Below are 18,603 nucleotides of genomic sequence, written 5' to 3'. Positions count from 1 at the left end.
AGCTAAATATTTAGTGTACTGAATTGGTGTCGATTTTAAATTTACCAAAGAAGAGAAGTTGTGCTTATTAGCGAGCTTTTAGCACAGCTAACTGGAAGATTTTGTCACCTTTGATTTTCAGTCTAACTGTTCCTTCCTGTTTCCTTTATATCACAGACGGTTTAGCTTAAAAGATGGCTATAGCTTCATTCAGTGTACAGAATTGGTGTCATTATACATTTACCAAAGAGGTGATGCCATGTTTATAAGCAAGCTTAAGCAGAGCTTGTTTGAAGGTTTTGTCACTTTTGAGTTTACGCTATCACTATTCTTTTCCCTTTCCTCTTATGCTATGGGTTGTTTAGCTAGCTGGCTACATAGCTGCATTCGGTGTACAAAACTGGTGTCAATTTTGTATACATTTACCAAAGAAGTGTTAAATTTATTAGAAAGCTTAAGCAGAGCTTATTGGGAGATTGTTTCACTTTCATATTTTAGGCTAGGCTAACTGACAGATTTTTAAGCTAACTGGTTGGTTACATACTTTCATTCAGTTTTGTATGAATTTATCAAAGAAAATATGTTATGTTCATTAGAAAGCATTAGCAGAGTTTTATCACCTGTAGGCTAGGCACTGTTCCCCGGTTTCCTCAGATTGTTTAGCTGACAGGCTGGCTACAGCTTTAGACAGTGCACAGAACTGGTGTCAGTTTCGTATTAGCAAAGATGTACTGTGCATTAGCAAGCTGAACAGTGATGTGCCCCTTTTAAGTTTTAGGCTAGACAAACCATTTCCCCTTGTTCACTCTCATGCTACTGATTGTTAAGCTAACTGGCTAATTCTAGCATCATTCAGTGTTCAGAATTTGTTTCTGTTTTGTATGAATTTAGCAAATAAGTGATGTGTTAATTAGCAAGCTTTAGCAGAGTTTATTGGAGGATTTTGTCACCTTTTGAATTTTAGGACTGTTTCCCCTCCTTTCCTCTCATGCAACAGATTGTTTAGCATACAAGCTACCTTTAGCTTCATACAGTCTACAGAACTGGTGTCGGATTTTTATAAATTTACCAAAGAAGTGATGCTGTGCTTATTAGCAAGTTTTAACAGAGCTTATTAGAAGATTGTTACTTTTCACTCTTGAGCTAGGCTAACTATTCCCTACTGTTTTTTCTCATGCTACAGATTATGCTAACTCGCTGCTGTCTCTTAAATTTTTCCTGTAACTTAAATGCTTTCAGCCTTTTCATCTCTCAGCAAGAGAGCAGATCGTTCTTAAACTACCCAAAATATCCTTGAAATCTGACTGTGCTTTACCATTAAAACCTCAAGAAGACCGTTTATTTGACCTCCACTGAACTGCACAACCAGAAGACAGACGGTTTGTGAACTTGCACTTCACTTTTCTCTTTTTTTGTGCTCATTTTTAAAGATATTCAGCTATTTCCTTTCACTCATTTTGTATGCCTATGAAGTCTTTTTCTGTGTGATAAGCAACTGAAGCTTATCAAGGCATACAGAGGGCATGAAATGAAATGTTCTTGTTTAAAATGGGAGCAGCATAATGAAGATCTTCTTTAATCTTTCTGCGGTAATGCAGTTTATCGTCAGGGGACTTTGTTGTCTTGGGTTTAAACTTGTAAAAACTTCAAAAATCAAAAGCCTTCTTAAATGACATCTTTAATATTATGTTTGGATATGATTTCCACATCGCCACAGGCCTCTTCTTTCTTTAGTGCTTTCCTAATGATATTTAACCTCTCTGAAATGTTTAACCTTTCCCACTTTGGCTGCATTAGTGTTAACACGCCTGTCTGTTTAGCCTTACTAAACTTGCTCTTGCTTATTGTCTACAGTTTTTGTGCTGCTGTGTGCCTTCTCTTTCTGCTTGCATACTACTTTTTTCTCCCTCTGCCAGTCTCAAGGGCGCAGACCCACTCACTCCTGAAGTGGTAATGAATTTCACAAGAGGAAATGTTTATGCCGGCTCTGTTTACGCTGTTAATTTATGTGCATTCTTGCATGCATAATAAGTCAAATTAATTCAGAGTTAAACTAATAAGTACAACTTTTTTAAATTCCCCAAACACTGCATCTTATAGCTAATTGTAAGCACAGGGAAGCTGAGGATTATAGGCTCTCGATATTATGTTTTAAGATCTAAGTTACTGCTGGAGCAAAAGTTTACTGATCTGCAGAGACTACTTTATTTGAGGTCAAAACCACCCGCATAACCGGCTTCTCTTCAAAGATACAAAAGGTGTTAGACATCCCCAGTGTTACAGGTTTAGAAATCAAATCCTAGTCCACCCATACATATTCACAACGGGTAGGCGAACTTCAAAGCTGCACCAGGCAATTTGAGGGAGCTTTTTGAAGTTGAGAACCCAGAAATCGTGTTGTGTCAGTAACTACACTCAACACACTCGAGCTAACACAGCAGGTGTGTGATGTTTTATACCAAAGAGATGAGAAGGTAGAAATGTCCTGGTGAGTCTATTCATAATCCACATTTCCTCAGTGATATTAGGATGAAATGATGCAACAGAGATAATGATTGGGGTAAAATAGCCCCCAATAATGGTTTTTGATTGTGACATAATTTTTTTCCTGTCTTGACCCAAAGCCAAAGAAGCTTTGCTCTGCAGATAGATGACTGTATTAATCATGTTTTGATAAGAGTTAAATGCAACCAATACAAAGAACAAAACTGCAGTCCTGTGCGTGTCTACATAAGGTTGGCTCCAAAAGCTAAAGATCCCCATTAAGCCCCACATCTAATGGCAAATTTTTCTGCAGAAATAAAATTGTTCACAGCCTGGCTTAAAAAAATGAATGTGACATCTCTAGCAATTTTCTGCAGTTATGCAAACTTGGTTATTGTGATTTTATTAGATGTAAGAGTTATTCATACATTTTTGAAATAAGGGTCAGGACTGAATTGACCAACTGTTGGGTGTGTTGTGACTGTTCGTCAAGAAGCTTAACAGCGTGTCCTCACAGCATAACACAAGCATGCAGCCACAAGATCGACTTGATTCCATTGTTTCCTTTCACATTGTCCTATCAGCTTGTGAGCAATGCAGTGCGACATGATGCATTGTTTTTACAGACACCCTATATTTATATTTTTCTCTTGCTTCTGACATGAACAAGAGAGATAGATAAGATAATAAGACAAGTGGGAGCTTGTTAGTTCATTTTTACAAAGTAGAGATAGTGGTACATTAATAATATCTAAATCCACAAATGACTATTGACCTTAGACTTTTGTTGACTACCCTCAAATATTTTTGTTTTTTGCCAGTTAGGGTTAGGGTTAAGATACACAAAATTAAGTCAAAAACCTGACCTGCAAAATTGAATTGGTAAACATTTAATAAAGCTGAGGAAACGGTCTGCTTGTAGGAAAAAAACTTGTGCAGCTATGTTAACTATGCAGATAATGTAGCTAATATAGCTAAATCCAAAGCTAATGAAGCAACATTAGATATGTAGGTTATGTAGCTAACGTAACTAATGTAGCTAAATCTAATAATAATGAAGCTATTTAGCTATTATAGCTAATGCTGCTAAATATATTACTAATAAAGCTACATAAGCTATATAGATAACATATATGCATAGCTAATTTAGTGAAATCTAAAGCTAATGAAACTACACTTGCTATGTAACTTATGTAGCTATGTAGATAGCATAGCTGAATCTAACTCTAATGAAGCTACGTTAGCTACATTAGCTAATGTTACATTTGCTTTTTGCTTTATCTACATATCTATGTTAATTTTGTAGCCAGAGATCTACATGGACATAGCTGAGTTAGCTTTAGCTACGTTTGCCAAAGCTCATGTTGCTAAAGCTAATGTAGCTACACTAGCTTATGAGTAAAGTTAACATAAATGGCTTAGCTGCGTTCGCTTTAGCTAAAGTTAACAAGGCTAAAGTAAGCCACCAGTCATGTAGCTACCTCTAAAACAGGTTTTTACATAACTTTATCCTGGATGAGACTTCTAACCTTTTTTCTGTGCATGAAATGTTGCTTTGTTTTTAATTTTTACAATGTAGTTTGTTCCTGAATAAAGGTGATTTTGAATACAAAATCCTAAAACTGGTCAATCTCAAAGCACTTGATCTGCAGGGGGGTCAATAATTTGAGAAAGAGTGTGTTTCTGGTAAAATTAAAGGTAAAAGTAAAACAACCAGTGTGCTTAATCAGCAGACTTTCTTAAATCCTGTTTTTCACCCCTGTGATTAATTAATTGAAATTAATCTGTATGTCTTCTGAAAACGTTCCAGAACTAACAAAACATAGAAAGAGAATTTAACTTGCATGTCACCTGTTCATAATTTATTTTCAGATTTATACAGAAACAATGTCACGGTTTAACTGGCACTGAATTAACCGGTGACACTCTGTGAAACATTCTATCACACTGCCTTTCTGATTTTTAGGATTTATTGGTGCCTTTTGGGACTTGAACATTTCTAGGAAAGAGTTTGCAGAGTTACAAAGTACATTTGAAGAGCTAACCAGTAGAAAGATAAATATAGGTGACATTTCAAATGCCTGATCAAAAAAAACAATCTGTCTTTGTTTACGTTGAAATTGCGTTGTAGCATACTGAAGTTTTGAAAAGGTGAATTTAACAGATGCCATGTAGAAAGGAAGCTCCAGTGCAAAGCAGTAACTGATGCTAACATGCTGTAAGGACATGATGTAAGGCCTCCTCTTTGTCTGCATTTCAGTTTGGTAACAGCTGTCACTGGGCCCCATAATACCTCTTCAAGAACCAATGGGGGAAGTCACACCAAACTCATGTAATGATCAATACCAACCTGTTCAGTCACTTCTTTTACCTACCGAGCCAGCAGACATCAACAACCAACATCAGTTTTCAGGTCATGTAAAGAAAGTTTCCAGAAAGGGTTTGAAGTAGACTAAAAGGAGTGAAAATTTCTCAGAGCTTTGGAAAAACACCCCTATTTCCTGAGGCGAGACATCCCTGCTGTCATTGAGGAGATGCTTTTACTCGCTTTGTGCAGGCATTGAACTGTCCACACTTAGCACACGCTGTGATTTGGGGTAATGGAAATAGTGCATGTTGTCGTAAAGTATTGCCTAGTGCAGCTTTAACTCTGACATGGTGATAAATGGCTTTAGTTTAGCACCCATTAATATTCTTTAAGAACTCAGACCTTGAAAGTGTAGCACTAGAGACTACACAATAACCCCTGAGACACATAAAGTAAAGGAAGGAGCTAGCAACGCTTGTTCACCTGTGTAAAAATCATCTTTTGTTTGTTTACTTTTGCACTTGAGTGGGTGAAACTGATTTATAATTGAATACAACACTACTTCGAGCACCTGCACTTGATAAAAATGGATAAATATAGTTCTGCTTTTGTCTCATGATCATGTAATTTATTCACAGTTCATTTATTCTTTACCTTCTTGTTTGATGTCAAATTATCTCCCTCCACCACTCAGTCAAGCCCAGCAAAGCTTACAGCCGTGGATCTGTGGTGATGGTGGACGAGATCATGAACGCCAGCCCCTCCAAGTTCAGGTTCCCAGAAGCCGGTCTCCGTGTCATGGTCACTAGCCATTTTGGACCCAAGACCCGTCTGCGCATGGCCAGTCGCCTCATCATTACAGAGGTACAGCAGGGCGTTGTTGCTCCAATAATAGGATTTAGCTTCTTCTGCTGAATGTGAAGTGTGAATTGTGTATGTGAAGAGTTTCCTTTGAGTGCGTACGCTTTTCAGCTTCTGAGTTTAATTTCAAAGAAGTTCTCTTAAGCCCCAAAGAGTCTCCTTATCTCACTCACACAGCATACATGTGTTGTGTTTTTCATTTGTGACTGCAGAAGCAAGAAGTCTAAAAACATTTTTTATTGGAAGTTAGGGTACAGAGGCATGTGCTCTTTGACTTAGTTTCTGTTTTCTGAAAGCGCCAGAAGTTGGTTCAAGCCGCCAATGGAGTGGAGACACAAGTTGTTGACGGGAAGGTTGAAATTGAGAATGGGAACGTGCCAGAGGACAAACCAACCGAGCCGGAGGAGAACGACACCATCTCTCCGTTTCATATTCCAAGTACGTAAATCCTGAATTTTGTAGTGAATTCATAAAAATACAGGGATGTACAGTATACACTATGGGCTGAAAATACTGCACTAAGAACAAAACATTTTACAAAGCTAGGTTGTGGTCAGAAACCCTCCAAAACCCCATTTCCCATTATTGTTTAAAGCTCAAGCATACTTGAAAGTGGAACTGCAATGATTAGTATCTGTTCATAAAAAAAAAAAAAAAAAAAAAAAAAAAAAAAAAAAAAAAAAAAAAAAATTATCATTCAGTGTTGATGTGTATTTATCCTGCAGGGGGTATTGGCAGTAAACTGAAGTGGCTCCTCTCATGGCCTCTGCTCCTGCTGTTGTACTTAACCATTCCAAACTGTGCCAAGCCGCGCTGGGAGAAATACTTCATGCTGTCCTTCATCCTCTCTACTGTCTGGATCGCCGTCTTCTCCTACTTAATGGTCTGGATGGTGAGTGTTATATGTGCAGGGGAAACAATCCTTTATTAGATTTTCAGAGAAAGCATTTACCAGAATGTCTTTTAGTGTTTGTCTGAGAGAGCTGAAAGGTTAAGTCAGAGAGGCAGGTCATCAATCACCTTAATGTCAAAGTGTCCACACAGTCACTGAAGGGTATTCTATATATGCTCATACATCTTTTCTTTTGAATGGTATGGATGAATAATTGTAGTAGGAAGGATTTTGCCTGACATTAAAGAGGAAATATTAAAATCTCAGTTAGAGAGGAATTCCTTATCGCACTTTATGGTCCAGTCTACAGCCACATAAGGTGAAATTCCATCAATATCCCCTTTTACAGTGTTATTTATTTGCGTCTTAACGATCCTCTGTAATTGGGACTAATGCTACCCTTTAAATGGATCTCGTAAACTTGCATTAACAACATGGGAAGTCATAAACACAAAAGCTTTACACTTAAATAGTTATGTAAGAAAAACACCTATGAGCAAGGGCAACATGGGTAAGGGTTGTCATGGTTTTCCTCTTGGTGTTTTGGGGCAATAACACATAGAAGAATAAAGAAGTGAAGAGCTGTTAGACAGCAGTGTTGTTACTGTGAAGGAAATGAGGAATTGATACAGTCAAGTTAAATATTAATTAAGCAAGGATGAAAAAAGTCAAATCTAATCTAAATAAACCAATCAGACCATATGTTGTCAAATCATGGCACAAAATAGGTCTTAAGCACTAAATTTGTTTTTATTTATTTTTTAAAGTGCAATACAAATTAATTTATTATAATTTCGATTATTATTTTTTATTATTTTTCTTCTTCATTATATTTATTATTATCATCATTATTATGATTAGTTTTCAGTTTTTAATTACTAAAATTGCCAAGACAGTCAGGCTGCAGACTGTACATTTCTGATGGCCACCCTCACAGATCAATCATCATGGTGTCAAGTGTGATCTGGGCTTGGATCCCTCATTTGAAATCACACTAACTTTTTCGGCAGAAGTTACTTCAAGAAAAAGAACATTGAGCTCGGACCATCTTCTTCGGACAGGAGATAATGTGTGCTTGGTTGATGTTTTTTTAAAATAGGAACATAAGTTCAAGTATCATCTGGTATAAATGCTAACATTATTTTTCTCACTTTAAGCTTATGCTGTTTCTGAGCTCCAACGCTGTGTTCATTTCTCTCAGGTCACTATAATCGGCTACACTTTGGGGATCCCTGATGTCATCATGGGCATCACTTTCCTGGCAGCAGGCACCAGCGTCCCAGACTGCATAGCCAGTCTAATCGTGGCTCGGCAAGGTAGCTACTGCTCTGACATATTTTTAGATTTAAATAGGATTTTATGGATCGATTACAAAAGGGGGTCTGACCTGACAAAGGTTGGTCATTACACTGCTGATTCCACTATTTCACTCGGACATCTTCATTTGTCACTGGAGCACAAAGATGCATGGATGTTATGAACAACATAAGAAATAAACCATTAAACATTTTGTCTTCTAGATGTGGAATTACACTGTTTAAGGTCATGATCCATTCTTTCTTACTCATCGAGTCTGTATTATTGTGACCTTGTAGCCATATCACACATGCCCATTTACAGTACCTATAAAAAGTATTCACACACTTCGATGTTTACTTTTAATGATTTTTTTTATTTTTTATTTTTTGGAAACAATGGAAAATTTAATTTTAATTGAATTTTTCCATGGAGACATACAAGCTGCCACTTTGGCTTGTGGCGTTGAAAGATGGGGATTAGCGATGGCTGATCTTCTCCTCCTTTAATTTTAGTTATTTACAGAATTGCATGTAAATTTTAGTATAATATTTTGCTTGTTATTTGTTTTTTGTTTTTTTACCAAGGCAGGCTTTGATTCAGTATGTATTTGAGGGAAATATACGTTCAGCAGGTGCTCAACTATGAGATCAGTAACCAAATAAGGCTCATTCGAAATATTTAACTATTTTGGGTCATATTTCAATTTCATTTTCTTGTTTTAAGCTAAGATGCATTGTGCATAAACTCAGAATGCATATCTGCATTTTAAAATCTAAATACACAAAGTGGCACACACATAGAAGTGCATTTTGTTGGCTTTTCCAAATCCAGTGTAATGTCCTGTAATGTATTGTCTCCAAAGTGCGTAGACACAAGTTTGACATGCAGGGATTAACGGAGAATTTCTGAGTACAGGAACAAAGGAAAGTAGCACAGAGCTGTTTATAGACATTAAAGTTTCGCCCTGCGTCACTGCTGAATAAGGTCAGGGCCTTTCTGAGTATCAGGAAGTATGGAAATAAAGTATAATCATCTTTATTTATATAGTAAGTCAAATAACCCAGTTGTTGAACATATGTTGTTTGCTGCTGTTGCAGGTTTAGGAGACATGGCAGTGTCCAACACTATCGGCAGTAATGTGTTCGACATCCTGGTGGGACTGGGGGTTCCCTGGGCGATACAGACGATGTGCGTCAGCTATGGATCGGTGGTGAGGAGCTTTTTTCAATTCACAAAAATCAGATATTGTGGTATAAGAAATACTCAATGCCTCTTTTCCTCTGGTTCTGAATGATAACATCATAGAGCTGCGGGTGGATTTTTGATCTCTGTGTGTGTTTGTTGTAGGTGATGATCAACAGTCGGGGTCTGGTGTACTCTGTGGTGCTGCTGCTGGGCTCTGTGGCTCTCACGGTGAGAAATAGATGATGATGTTTACGCTACACTGAAGGGAAAACCCTTCTATAGTGCACCCTACACGTTTACAGCAACGCTTCCATCTCTGTTTGGCTGCTCTCGTCACCGATTGCTGCACTGTTATGCAACAGTGACTGAACCGAGTTATGTAATTGGTTCATCAAAATGTTAAAATTCAGTTTTGTAAACACTGGGAGTCTTCACACAGAAATTTCTCTGGTGTAAGTGAAGTGATACATTTTTAATTTCAGATAAACAGAAAAAGACTTTTTGAGATGTTCTAGCTTCATAAATAAATTGAAATGTGAGAATATTAGTGGAGAAAAACAATTGCCTTTTATAGAACTTCAAAGCTGTAGTCAAAGGCACGGCAAGTTTCTTTATGAAGCACTTTTCATACATATAGCAACTCGGAGTGCTTTTCAGGGTTAAAAACAGAACAATGGTAGCATCAAGAGCATGAAGTTTACTAAAATATCCAGAAGAAAAAAGCATGAATAGGGATTAAATTAGAAGAAATACTTAGACGAGTAAAAAGAAGACATTCAAATTAAAAGAAGACACTTAAAATGTAAATGGATAAAAAATAAATCAGAACAATTAGGTCAAACTGGATCACGAGTGATTTAAGTTAAGGGAAAAAAAATCCCACTCCAGACTCGACATCTAATACACATCAAATCCAAATGGTAAAAGACTTTCACTCTTCCAGTCTTACTTCTGTTCCTAAGTGATTTTTGTTTGTTGCAAACATGCACTTAGTTCCTGGAGCTCATCAGCTGCCAAATGATGACTTCGTGTGCCAGTTTTCTTTGTTTTGGCCAACCACACACATCAGTAATGTGCCAGCAGCAGAAAATTAATCAACAACAAGATGAACACATTATGATTATGTAAACGTTGATCAAAAAAAGATAAAAAGATGTCTTTTGTAATGCAATTTGAGTACAAAATTTGCAATTTCTGTATTTTGAATACAGAGATAACATCTATGAGAAGATACGGTCAATTAAATTGATTAGATAATTGGGTCGAGCTTGGAAATGTGCCTTTTCTGTACATTTCTCACTTGTTTCAATTCAAATAGGTACACACTAAGGCCGTGCCAACACAGAAACAAGCCACTGAAAATGCATCTTTTGTCTTCTTTTAAAAAAAAACACAATCTACATTCAGACAGCAACATTTTGATAACAACCACTAACTCCACAGATTGGCTAAAAACTGTGTAGTATACATGCCAGGCCAGTAGATGGCAGTATGACTTTATTATTAAACAACACACACGTGCATCCTTGAGAGCAGCGGTTCTCAGCTGCTGGGTTGGGACCCAAAAGTGGGTCATAAATTTGTTTCCAGTGGGTCGCCAATGTGTACCAGGAAAAAATGTGGTAAATAGTCCATGATGTATGGAAGCCCTAAGAAAACAGTACATCCATACATTTTAAAAAGTTTTCCTTTGATGAGTCAATTTTGTCTTGTTATCAAGTTTTTAACTTGTGTCTCTCCTTCCCCCTGTATATCAAAGCTGGTTCTGCCAAGATAATGCACTTCCCTGAGAAATTTCCAAATACCCATGGTATTTTGGGAAAATAAGCATGTTTTTTTTATTATGTACTTTAAAAACATGTTTTTTTTTTCAATTAGGGTCCAAACTTCCATGTTTCTCTGTACAAAGATTTGAGTGGTTGAACTTATTTAAAAAATATGGGTTGTGATTTCTCATGAAGGGGTGGAAGTGGGTCCATGTTCCTGACCTGTAGAGAACCACTGCTTTAGAAAGTGAGGTGTAAGCATAAAAAAAAAAATGAAAAGGGAATGTGTGTGTAGACGCATGATAAGGTGTCTCTCCAGCTGGAGTGTTAGTAACTAACATACTGCACACTTACAGTGTTCCAGTTACAAGTTACAGTAGTAGTAACTGTAGTTCTAGTAAGTATAACAAGTAGTAGTTACAGTTACTTAGTATACAGCACAAGTAACTAACATAAACATGATTTTTTATTTAGAGTTTGTCATTTTAAACATGATTACTAAGGCAAATATTATTGCCTTCTTCTCACACCCTGTGCTCCTGTGACCATGTTTCAGAAAGGGATGTCCCACCTTCAAATCTTGCTTGATAGTGGCTCCAACATTTTATTGGACTAAGATTTGATAGTTTTCAAAACACTCTGATTGGTTGGCATCATTTAAGTTCACATATGCACTGGGCATCAGGCTTGAAACAACTTTCTGTTGCTCAAGGGCAACGTTGTGCTGTAGAGGGAAAATTTCAAGAAAACCTCAACCTGGAGTGAGCAGCACCCACAGAAGTCAGGAGTCTGCATTCTCTTTATTGTAGTCTGCTCAGCCATAATGTGCAAGTCTCCATTTTCTGTATTACCTCTGTATTGCCTTCAAAATTTGTTCTCTGGAAGCTATTTTCTAAATTTCTAAACAAAACACATGTATGTCCAAGCCTGTGGAGCATTAAATGGCCTGATTCGGTTTTGGACTCACACAATGGTCATTCTGGCTCTAGAGTTGTATTCAAACATCAGATTAGAAAAAAATAAAGTGAGGAGTGAAGAAAAGACTATCTGAATGTATTTTTAAAGATTTATGAAGTTTATTTTTTTGAGCCCTTTTTTGGTCTCATTTCTGACAAGAATCCACATTACTGGAAAAACTAACAGTAAAATGTATAGAAACTAAAATAAGTGATTTTGCAAAATAGAAAATAAAAGTAACTAATAAATCATCTATCAAAACTATTTAAACTAATTAAAACGAAACTAAAAATGAAGGAAAATGGTACTCCATAGTGGATTTGGATGTTGATCCAAATTTAAGTAATTTATAGATGTTTTGAAGTTACATATAGTAAAATAGGTTTGAGTTTTGGACAGTTTTATAAAACAAAACTAAATATAAACAAGTTTTATAATACTTAGGTGCTTTGGATCTGTTTTTTTATTTCATTTTATTTTATTTTTCAGGTTTTCTTGTAAAATTATGGGTAAAAATAAGTGGTATGAGCAGTAAAATATGTGATTTTAGTCAGTTTTATTATACTTAAGACATAAACCAGTATTTATTCTTATTGTAAAATTAACATAGTAAAATTAACGTAGTTATTAAATATTTATGACTATTATAGGTCTTCTGTTGGAATTATACAATGTAAAACTAGTGGTACTTCTACAGTATCCTGAAGCCAGACATGTATTTCCTCATAAAGAGGTTAGAGATAATTTCACCATCTCTGATGTTCCTGACATGTTCGGCACTCTAAAACCATCTAAGATGATTCTGTGAGGTTTGACATGCCCCTGCTCCATGTCCCAAGTAGCGTGCCGATTCTTCATACAAGTTTCATTATTGGCCTTAAAAAGTAATTGTAAAGGCGATGAATATTTTGTATTTGGAGGCATTCTCAGCACATAATAAATGATCACTTGACTTTATCAGTATTTATTTTTCCATTATTAACATTTTAATACGCTTCATTTTATGGATTTTTTTTTTTTTTTTTAAAGCTATGAAGGAGCAGGTAACCATATATGGTCAATTCGTTGGCCTTGATTTTCACCATAATAATGAAAAAAAATCTAATTAATAAATATGAAAGTGGCAAAAATTTAAAGGTCTTGGGATGTCCACCAGTAAAAATAGGCTTTAAAATTTGGAATTTCCATGTATTACAGTGAGTGCCCTATAAAGCAGTGGTTCTTTACTGGTCAGGCATCAGGACCCACCTAGGCCTCCTTAAAAGGAATAGAGACGCAGAATTCTAAAAAAATAAACATTTCAAAGGGACGAGACCAAAGAAAAACATGTTTAAAAGCACATCATTACAATAGGACATGCATGCATGCATCTTATTTTACTCCATTTTCCTTAGAAGGCATAGAAATTTAGTCATTTCTTGAGGAATTTCCGTGTTATCTTGGGAAAACCAGCTGTGTTATCCAAAGAAAAGAAGATCAATAAGTAGAAATCTCAAGATAGATATTGAAATGTAATCATAATCATAGGAAAACCTAAAAAATGCATGTATGAATTTACCCTATGTCCACTTAGAATTTCTGTCACATGATTTTTCCTGGCACAAATTTGCGACCCACTTTTGGGTCCCGACCCACTAGTTGAGAACCACTGCTATAAAGCGTTTAATCAATTATCAACATAAACATGTTCAGTGAAATCAATCATTTCTAAGTTGGAGAAGTGAAGGTACTTCCTTTGCACCTCTCATGTGTCATCTGACATTACTGCTTTCTTCTTCTGCTGTTTAATGGTGGTTTGCAAACAACATCCAGATGCACTACAGCCACCATGTGGGGGTAATACTGTGGTAAAAATAACAGGGGAAAATGGTTTTAAATTATGATAAAAGTTTCTCATTCTTTGCCACACAAGCAGCAAGTCTGTGGAGATTTAGCAGAACCGTGCAAAAACTGACCCCCCCCTCAGTTTCTCCAAAAATGAGTTTGTAAATATCAGCATAAAATCAAGTAGCATGCATCCCTGGTTACAGCACAGGTTGGAGTTGAGTAAAAATTGTTTTGCTTTGGTAGTTGTACTTCCTTCTCCAGACTGCCTGCTTCCAAAGTGACTATCATTCTGATCCATGTAACAGTCAACAGTGTATACTCGGCTATCCTCAGGGCTCCTCCCACACAGTGGGATGTTGGACTGTAAATACTGAACATATTTAATGTTTGATTTGAAGCAGAAGATTGGATCAGTCAACCTCACACCTCAGGAAAAACTGACAAGATAACCTCATGAGCTGTTCCCACACAGTCCTGATTATCTTGTAGTGTGTCCCACTTTACCAGAACCTGTCAAATCTGTTCTAATGTGTTTGTGTGTCTCCAGGTGTTGGGGATCCACCTGAACAAATGGAGGCTCGACGTGAAGCTGGGTGCGTACGTCCTCATCCTCTACGCCGTCTTCCTCTGCTTCTCCATCATGATCGAGTACAACGTCTTCACCTTCGTCAACCTGCCCATGTGCATGGAGGAGTAGAGCACAGCAGCATGCCTCGGATACCAAAACCTCAACTTTTCCCCCCCATAGGAAACCCCAATGTATTTTTTTCAATAAGACTGGACCTATGAGGAGACTCTTTCTCCTATCTTGCGCTCTCTCTCCTGTAATCCTTTTCGTCTCGAGTATGACACTCATTTCCTCAAGAGGCGGTGCAAGCTGTAAGAGTGGACTCCGTTCTACGTCTCAAATTTGTCCTCTTGTCACACAGTGCCAGTCCTTAATGCCTGTTATTCAGGGCATTGCCTGTTATTGCAGTAACGTCTTTATTTCCTCTGTGGGCCTGTTAACTTTCTACCCATCTAGCATGCCTTTAGATGTCGGGGACCTCCAGAATCATAAGTGCCCCTGTTGAGTGTTGGTGTGTGTCTTCACTGTTTTGACATTGTAGATTACCACACCATTTTTTCCAAAGCTTTTCTTTCCACAAACCAAACCTGCGAGTCTGTGAAGAAGAAAATAATCTCATAATCCAACCAAAACTTCCACAAAGAGAGACTTCTCCTTAAAATCATTCCTAAAAGAATTACCCCAGCACCCAAAAATGTACCCTTTTTTTTTTTTTTTTTTTTTTTTTTTTGTGGAGGAGGGTTTTGTCCTCGGCAGCTCCCCTCCTCCAGCCTGGACCCAACTCCCCCTGGCATGGCCTTTGGCATCAGGGAGCAGAAACTGTTAGCGCTTCTCTTCACTCCTCAACCCTCATCTGCTTTATCAAATCTGCTTTTATTTCTTAAAAAAAGACATTTTGTGGCACTTGGTGCCAGACGTGTCACAGTCCGGATCAGGTGACTGTGAGGGTGTTATGCATATGCAGCACGGCACAATGTAAACTTGTAAACACTTTTTTTTGTTGTTTATTTTGTATTTATTTTTTCAAAACAAGGTTTTGTCTAGTATGAGGAGAGCTTGTTGCAAATATAAGACATTGCCTGTTTTTTCACTGAAACAAATTGCACATGGAAATGCTTTTTCTTGCTTTGTGCTGTAAGGAGATTTGACCACTCAGAGGGGCGTCTGGCTGGTTGTGGCGACCTCCACTCCGGCTTTGTTTTTTTTCAGTCAGTGATGGGTCAGTCTACTTTTCCCTTCGCACAACTTGAGAACAAAATCAAACAAAACTGGCTCCAGATCTGTTGGACGCATCTGATTATTTTTGTCATCATCAGGTGGCTTGTTCTCGTCTTGAGACAGCTCACAGCACGGAGGAAGTTGTTCGACATATAAATGCAAAGAAACCGGACAGTTCTCAACACTGACTGTCTGCTATACCACTCTCTGGCCAGTAGGAGGCACTGCAGCCTCTCTACCAAGGCCAAGGGTGCCAACCACAGCTGTCGGTTATCAGGGAAACTCTGAGGTGTCTATGGAGATGGTCTCTTGATTTTGAGTTACATGTAGATATTGCACTTTAACAGCCGTCCTCTCATTCTGAATCAACTAGTGCTTCCTTCTGTGCGTGTGTATTTTCAGTATATATGTGTGTAAGAGAGAAAATAGTGCGTTTGTGAGTGCGTGTGCGTTCAAAGTGGGCCCACGCTACGTTTTTCTCACTCCAGGCTCTTCAAAACAGACTGGAAACTTGTTACCACCATGAGCACACCCCGCCTCTGTCTGTCTGTCTTTCTGCAGTGCATGCTGGGACTTTTAAAAACGCAGCTCCCTCCACAGCACAGCGGAGAAAAAAAAAAAGTCTGAGGGCTTCAGGGCGCCTCTACGGAATGCCCGGCCCACTTTTACAAAATCGGCAGCTACGAGCACTGCAATCCAAGACATTTGACATCATGCAAAAATGCCTGCGAGGAGTCCACAAGTGAGGGGCAGAGACTTCAGACTGGAACATTTTGCGTAGGGAGTGTTTTACGTGTTGAAACTATTCCTCTGCCACGCCGTCGGCAGCAGGCTCTTGTATATGCAATCTCAATTTAAAGAATTCTATGTGACTGGAAGCCCCCCGCCGCAAGGTTGCCATAAAAGACGGAGGGGGGATCCCGTGGAGATGTGACGTTGGTTTGTCTAGTAGTACTTGATGTGTGAGCTCACAGGTGTGCGTTTTAATGAACTGAGCCCAAAGCATGGACTCTTTCTGGACCAGCTGCTTCAAGAAGTCTGGTGTCCCCTCCTGCACATACTCCTTTCCCCTACTTTTTCTCTACTCTCGTCCTCTCTTGCACAAGGGCATTAACTCTCCGTCGACCCAAGCTGAAGGAGCAGAGGGGCAGCAGGGAACACACCACCCTTGGGAGGAAACACCTGGATGAGAGCAGACTTCAAGGAATTTTAAAAAAAGACGGACCCCCTTAAGCTGCTACTCTATGAGGGCTGTGTTTACTGGATGGAGGTGACCACACAGGGACATCTTTGTACACCGCCCTTCCTCCTTTTTGAACCTTTTCAGTGGGTTTTCTGTGCATACAGGACCTAATTTTTGATGCTTTTTATGGGAGGGAGGCATGTCTGTGCTGCTCTTGAGTTGATTCAGAATGTGCAGTGTCACGGTTTGAGATTTATTTCGGTGTATATTTCTGTTTTTGCTCTTGTGTGGTCATGTCCCGTTTGCCAGGTTTGACAGGAAAACACCACAGCAGGGGAAAAAAAAATCCTCTCCTCTTTTTCTTGTCCTCATCGGTTGTCTGACTCGCATCTTTGTTACCGAAACACTTTTTTGAAAGAGGAAAAAAAACATCTAGAACTCAAATGCCATACTTGTTGTAGCTCTGCATTAATTCAGATTGTATGGAAAAATCCCGTGTACAAAATAAGCGCACACACTTTAGAAAACATGTTAGAAATGGCAATTGAACATGAGAAGACTAGTATGTATTTCTTGATTGAATGCGACCTGATGCACTGTGAGCTCAATGTGACGTGGGAGTTGTTTGTCAAGAATAACAAATGATTAAAAAATATATTTAATGTAAAGTTAGTTACTATAAAACATTACTGAGGACATCTGTATAACTTATATGAATGTATTGTCTTGCTATACTGGACATATCCAACCAATGCATTTTACTGTAAAGCAATAATGTGAAGAAAAAAATAAAATGGCAAAATAATTCCTGTACACTTGTCTCATAAGTTCTTGGATTGTTTGTGAAAGACAAATTAAATGAAGCCATTTGTACATGTATCTGCTGCTTGTGCTGTTTTTGTTTTTCATAGCATGTACAGATGTTTGAAAGGCAATCTTACTTCATCCAGATGTACTGTATTCAAGTTAAACTTAAAGGTACAGCACCGTGCAGAACTTTTAGGCACGTTTGGACCAAATATTGGGGCTGAGGTAAAGATTAGATGTGGCAAGATGCCTGAGGTCACCATGGGGCGGGAAGGAGGATTGACACAACCCCAGTCGTGCTCTGGATGTCCTTTCATACCAGGCACATGGGAAAATAATCTATAAACACAATACAATGTCCACACATTTAGGGTACAGTAGTAGTGTCCACAAGGCCCTGGTTGTGCTGTGGATGTTCCTAGGGCTTGAAAAATACCAGCAATCTCCTGTTTTGGGGTGAAAAGGCCCAAACTAAAGAGATATATGGGAGTGCTTTAATTTGCCAAGGAAATTAGAAACTATACACATATGGATGAAATGAACACTTTTCAATGTTAAGATCAAGATTCTATAGATGAAAAAGTAGCTTTTTCTGAAAAACAATTGCTTTAATATTTAAGGTGGATTTTAAAAGATTTTTTTTCCATTGTGTCAAATTTAGTTTGGTTTTAGATAAAGATACTCGTATCCCTAAAGTGGCTGAATTTGAAGCATCTGAGATCAATAGATGCTAATTTTTGCAGTGTAGACTGAAAGCGTTTGTACTTTGAAGTTGTTGCTTCATCCTTTTTTTCCTGTTCACTGTTCACATTTCAGTTCAAATGGGCCCTTATAAGTTTAGTTAAACCTTCCCTAGTGATGGGAATTATGGCGCTTTGCAGTGATCCAGCTCATTTGTCTCGGCTCAGCAGAAAGAGCCAGCTCTTTTAGCTTCCAAACGACTCTTTATTCAGGTACCAGTTTGACTTCATTTGACCTGCCAATTTTAGCAATGTTATGACATACGACTGATATTTGGGCAGGTATTTTACTCCAACTGTGCTCAGTTAAAATTGATGAAAGCATCATCAAATCTGTCTCCTCAAAACACCTTGTGGGTCAGATGAAATCTGCTCACTGGCTGGGATGTATGACACATATGACATAAATGTTACACCATCAAACAAGAGACCTTAACGCATGGTGTGCCTGTGGCAGAGGATAAAATATCATCCTACTAATCAATCAAATAACACACAGACACACACAGTCTATATAAAAATAATAATA

General features: G+C 38.0%; 1 protein-coding gene across 2 annotated transcripts in view; it reads left to right on the top strand.

The window, feature by feature from the left end:
- The window catches only part of slc24a4b (solute carrier family 24 member 4b), an 80,025-nt gene extending 62,685 nt beyond the window's left edge, over nucleotides 1–17,340 (top strand). The window contains exons 11-17 of one of the 2 annotated variants that reach the window (XM_041805626.1): nucleotides 5,466–5,635; nucleotides 5,935–6,070; nucleotides 6,358–6,524; nucleotides 7,726–7,840; nucleotides 8,921–9,033; nucleotides 9,171–9,236; nucleotides 14,106–17,340. In XM_041805626.1, coding sequence (XP_041661560.1) covers nucleotides 5,466–5,635; nucleotides 5,935–6,070; nucleotides 6,358–6,524; nucleotides 7,726–7,840; nucleotides 8,921–9,033; nucleotides 9,171–9,236; nucleotides 14,106–14,255 — 917 coding nt within the window. In that variant the 3' untranslated portion in view covers nucleotides 14,256–17,340. Of the gene's footprint in view, nucleotides 1–5,465; nucleotides 5,636–5,928; nucleotides 6,071–6,357; nucleotides 6,525–7,725; nucleotides 7,841–8,920; nucleotides 9,034–9,170; nucleotides 9,237–14,105 lie in introns of both variants that reach the window. The other variant, XM_041805625.1, reaches the window with a different exon arrangement.
- Nucleotides 17,341–18,603: the final 1,263 nt, after the last annotated feature.

The sequence above is a fragment of the Cheilinus undulatus genome, linkage group 14, assembly GCF_018320785.1.
Source record: "Cheilinus undulatus linkage group 14, ASM1832078v1, whole genome shotgun sequence".
NCBI classification, from domain to species: Eukaryota; Metazoa; Chordata; class Actinopteri; order Labriformes; family Labridae; genus Cheilinus; species Cheilinus undulatus.
This window is presented reverse-complemented; position numbering and strand designations above follow the sequence as displayed.